This window comes from Branchiostoma floridae, unplaced genomic scaffold (assembly GCF_000003815.2).
Source record: "Branchiostoma floridae strain S238N-H82 unplaced genomic scaffold, Bfl_VNyyK Sc7u5tJ_1593, whole genome shotgun sequence".
NCBI lineage: Eukaryota > Metazoa > Chordata > Leptocardii > Amphioxiformes > Branchiostomatidae > Branchiostoma > Branchiostoma floridae.
In genome coordinates this window covers 384586-389701 of record NW_023365785.1, presented here as the reverse complement: position 1 = coordinate 389701, position 5116 = coordinate 384586, and the positions used below count along the sequence as shown (strand labels likewise).

The window sequence follows — 5116 nt, the reverse complement described above, 5'->3', positions numbered from 1 at the left end:
AGTCTATTGGTGAGTATCAGCTCAGTCCAGCAAGTGTACGGCGGGCTTCTCCGCCGGGCTCAGACAACAACTCGGACAGCATTGAGGAGAGGGTCCGCCGGTCCCTGAAAAAGCTGAAGAGAGACAGCAAGGCCAAGGAGCTGGCCAAAGGACTCTGGTCGGAAGCCAGCGAAGAGGAACGGGTCCCCACCGCGAGGGACTTGCGGGAAGACGACGACCTTGCTGACAGGGTCTATAAAACCCTGGATGAAATCTTCGGTAAGAAACCGAGGAAGCGTTCCTCCTCTCGCCGGAAGGACAGAAAGGACACAAGCCAGTCCCCATCCCGCTCGCGGTCTCCAGACGCTGCCCGCTCACGCCGTCGCCTGAAAAACATCGACGACCTTCTCGGGAAACGACCGGTCTCGTCACGGAAGCGTTCTTCCTCCGACTCAACAACGAGATCCTCCACGTCCCGGTCCCGGTCAACGGACGGCTCCCGCTCCCGACGCCGTCGCAGCAACGATCACAAAGGCCACAGACGCCGACACCGGTCAGCCCGTCGACGGTACAGCTCGGACTCAAGGTCTTCATCTTCTCCACGCCGCCGCCGCCGAGGTAAGAAAAGCGGTCGCACCAAGACCATTAACGATTCCGCGTCTAGTCGGGTAAAAATCGAGTGGCCCCACCACCATGTCCACTTCCCTGGCAAGGGCAAGGGGGGCGATGGGTGTGTGACGTATGACGATCTATCAACATCCATGTTTGTGCACGGCTTCGTCAAAAATCTCTTGGAGAAAAAACACGTCAAGCGGTCTGTCCGGATCAGACTCGAACACTTATCGGATCTAATGTTTGATGCCGCTTATTACGATTGGGGCATTGTGAGGGAGACACATGCTTCTGTGTTGTATGCTATGGAGAATGGCACGATCTCCTGGTCTAGTTCTAAGGAGACTATAGACAATACCAGGGAGCGGTCCTACCGCGCCCAGGCGGGTGTATCCCACCCTCCCGCCGCGCCACGGGCTCAAGCGCGCTCGGCTGCTAGGGACCCCAACAGGCCACGCTGGTGCGAGGCGTACCAGCACGGGAACTGTCAGCAGGGGCCGGAACACTGGGACCCGCGCTGGGGACAGGTTAAGCATATCTGTTGCATGTGTCTTTTAGTCCGACGCGTGGAAGAGGAACATCCCAAGACTGAGTGCCGACATGGCCCGAGATCCTTTCGTCAGCCCCCTGGTGACAACACAAGGCGAGCCGCCGGTTTCTCTTCACAGCCGGGTGCCACTGGCACCGGGGGAGGACATTATTGAACTCTATACCGCTGTGGCCCAGACCGGTGTTCCTAATTATATCGGCGCGCGAATTCCGGTCAAGACGTCACTCAATATCCCGGTCTGGCGGGCTTTGTTAGCTAATTACTCCAACACTTCACTACCCGACTTTCTCGAATTCGGCTGGCCGATCAACATTCATCCTGAAAATTACAATTTCCCACAAAATGTGCATCATTCTAATCACCGATCGGCTTTGGATTACCAAGCAGACGTGGACTTGTTTATCGACAAAGAACTCCGCTACGGCGCCATGTGTGGCCCATTTCGTGCGAACCCATTCCCGTTTCCAGTCTTCCCGGCACCCCTGCAGACGGTAGCAAAACGTGACAGTGACACGCGTCGCGTCGTTGTGGATTTGAGTTACCCGTCTGGGCAGTCTGTGAATGACGCCATTCCCAAGAACACTTTTTTGGGCGAACCAATTAGTTTAGTGTATCCATCCGTAGATACAATGACTGAGATGATCTTAGACAAGGGCCGAGGCTGTTTGTTGTTTAAGACTGACCTGCGCAGGGCATATAGACAACTCCCTGTGGATCCCGCGGATTATCGGTATTTATGTTATCGTTGGCGAGACAATTGGTATATTGACACCCGTGTTTGTTTTGGTCTGCGGTCTGCGTCAGTAATGTGCCAGTCAACCACGTCCGCGATCACTTTTATTGAGCGTGAAAAAGGTTATTCGGTGACAAATTATATCGACGACTTTGGTGGCGCCGAGATCGCACCTCTGGCTCCCGCGGCGTTTGCCAGCTTACAAAGAACAATAAACGTATTAGGACTCGAGGAGGCGCCTGAGAAGGCTATCCCACCCTCAACTTGCATGACATGGCTCGGGATAGAATTTGACACCGTTGAGATGGTCCGCCGGGTTCCGTCTTTTCGTCTTGAAGAAATCTCTAACTTGGTAGCGCAGTGGCTAATGAAGAGGAAGGCAACCAAACGTGAATTACAGTCCCTCGTCGGCAAGCTTGTCTTCGTTTCTGCGTGTGTCCCCCCCGGCCGGCTGTTTGTCTCACGTCTGTTAGAGTCCTTACGTAAACTCCGTTGTAATCACCACCGATGTCGATTATCTCGCGATTTTCGGCGGGACTTGGAGTGGTGGCGCCGCTTCCTCCACGAGTTCAACGGGGTCTCGCTGATCGCGTCTACCGTCTACACCGCACCGGACGACATCGTCGCAACAGACGCGTGCTCCTCGGGTTGTGGCGCTATTCCAATGGTCAGTTCTTCCATGCCATGTTCCCTGACTTCGTGCTTCGTAAGTGTGCCCGCAAGATTCATGTCTTGGAGATGTTGACAATAGTTGTGGCGGCCCGTAAATGGGGCCATCGTTGGGCCGGTTTGACCGTGTTAGTATACTGTGATAATATCTCGTGTGTACACGTTCTGAACTCCGGTCGCTCGCGTGATTCGGACTTACTGCAGTGTTCCCGAGAGCTGTGGTTCCTAGCTGCCGTTCACAGGTTTGAGCTACGCGCTTCACACATCGCGGGCACAGACAACCGTATTCCTGACCACCTGTCGCGCTGGCATCTCTCGGACACACATCGCCAGCAGTTTGAGTTGTTGACGCGTGATGTAAACACGGTGGAAATTCCGATCTCCCGCGATGATTTCGAGCTTGACTGTCAGTTATAATCTTGACCCTTCCCGTTGTCTCAACGTTGTTCTCTTGTTCCTTTGTATCGCAGGGCGATATTCGCGACGTCTTCCGGTACACGTATATCGACACCGTCGAGACCTGCGTCGTCTCCGCGGACAGAACACGAAGCTGCCAAAGGCCCCGCGACGGCCTCGCGACCACGGATTACGAGGTGACGCGCATCGTACCCGAGACATTGATCATCGCCGAGATCTCCGACGCCTTCGCGGTCAAGCCAGTCGGACTAAATGGGCAGCGTTTGCCGAAGGAACGTGGTCTAATCTGCGGACAATTCTCCGGACGTACCTTCTCTTCTGTTTCTTCTATTGGATTTCTCCGTTCCCAGCCACGGTGGATACGCTAGAAACGTTCGCGGAGTTTCTTGCCCGCTCCTTCAAGGCCCCCGCGTCGATCGCGAACTATCTGGGTGGACTTAAAACGCTGCATGTACTCTTCGGCTACACCGTGGACGCTTTCCTGTCTACAGACATTGCGCTGTTAAAAAGAGGACTCCAGAGGCGTCTGTGCCACACACCGAGACAGGTCGCGCCATTCACGCCGGACATACTGCTTCGTATATATGAACATTTAGATCTTATGGACCCGTTTCACGCCACGATGTGGACCCTGATTCTTCTCAGTTTTTTCACGTTTCAAAGGAAATCCAATTTCCTACCGAAAGGCAAGTTCGATCCTTCCAAACAATGTACGATTCACGACTTCACACTTTATAGGGATTCTCTGTTAGTGCGTATTCGCTGGTCCAAAACCTTACAGTGCGCCGAACGTGTGTTGTCAATTCCAGTCTTAGCTATTCCCAATTCCCCGCTATGTCCGGTAGCGGCATTTCGAAACATACTACGGTTAAATGCTAATTACAGTGGTCTCGCTGTGTTTACAGTTCGCTATTCTTCTCGTGTAGTGCCATTGTCGCAATCAGTATTTGATAACGCATTCAAACGTGTGTTAGTTCAGGCGGGTCTGAACCCACAGTTGTATTCTTTACATAGCGGTCGCCGGGGCGGGGCCACGTTCGCCTTTCGCTCCGGGGTCCCGGTAGAATTGATTAAGATTCAGGGCGATTGGCGCTCACAAGCCTACCTACTGTATCTAAAAGTACCACTACGGAAACGTTTGGAGCTATGTACTAAGATGATTAGACGTATCCGATCTACACGCTATCCACCACTGTAACAGCACACTCTCGTGTACGCAAAGCTTGTACCCATGTTCCACATTAAGTTGCTAGATGTAGCGTTGAGTACTGTTCAGTTCAAGACTTGAAAAGTGCCCGAAATAGGCAAACTATGGTATCATTGGAAAGGTCTCGTGGTGGGGAGTTGAACGCTGCAATCCGTTTTCAGATAGCTCTTTTTGTTGTCGAGTTATTTCCGTTATTAGCTAAGTCCCCCTAACCGCGACCAGAAATGTAGATTTTTGAAAAGTGCCCGAAATAGGCAAACTATGGTATCATTGGAAAGGTCTCGTGGTGGGGAGTTGAACGCTGCAATCCGTTTTCAGATAGCTCTTTTTGTTGTCGAGTTATTTCCGTTATTAGCTAAGTCCCCCTAACCGCGACCAGAAATGTAGATTTTTGAAAAGTGCCCGAAATAGGCAAACTATGGTATCATTGGAAAGGTCTCGTGGTGGGGAGTTGAACGCTGCAATCCGTTTTCAGATAGCTCTTTTTGTTGTCGAGTTATTACCGTTATTAGCTAAGTCCCCCTAACCGCGACCAGAAATGTAGATTTTTGAAAAATGCCCGAAATAGGCAAACTATGGTATCATTGGAAAGGTCTGGTGGTGGGGAGTTGAACGCTGCAATGTTATAGATAGCTCTTTTTGTTGTCGAGTTATTTCCGTTATTAGCTAAGTCCCCCTAACCGCGACCAGAAATGTAGATTTTTGAAAAGTGCCCGAAATAGGCAAACTATGGTATCATTGAAAAGGTCTCGTGGTGGGGAGTTGAACGCTGCAATCCGTTTTCAGATAGCTCTTTTTGTTGTCGAGTTATTTCCGTTATTAGCTAAGTCCCCCTAACCGCGACCAGAAATGTGGATTTTTGAAAAGTGTCCGAAATAGGCAAACTATGGTATCATTGGAAAGGTCTGGTGGTGGGGAGTTGAACGCTGCAATCCGTTTTCAGATAGCT

The 5116-nt window shown here is 51.7% G+C and overlaps 1 protein-coding gene across 1 annotated transcript; it reads left to right on the top strand.

Moving 5' to 3' along the window:
• The first annotated feature begins 1020 nt into the window (after window positions 1-1020).
• LOC118408486 lies at window positions 1021-4147 on the top strand. Its single transcript, XM_035809303.1, has 2 exons — window positions 1021-2580; window positions 3014-4147. Exons 1-2 carry the CDS (start codon window positions 1192-1194, stop codon window positions 3326-3328), a joined length of 1704 nt encoding a protein of 567 aa, XP_035665196.1. The 5' UTR covers window positions 1021-1191; the 3' UTR covers window positions 3329-4147.
• The last annotated feature ends 969 nt before the right edge of the window (window positions 4148-5116 follow it).

Bases quoted from the DNA above. Each gene is read 5' to 3' on its own strand.
- LOC118408486 (XM_035809303.1), top strand. From the start codon at position 1,192: ATGGCCCGAGATCCTTTCGTCAGCCCCCTGGTGACAACACAAGGCGAG. The intron at 2,581-3,013 runs GTAAGTGTGCCC...TTTGTATCGCAG, and splicing joins GTTCCCTGACTTCGTGCTTC to GGCGATATTCGCGACGTCTT.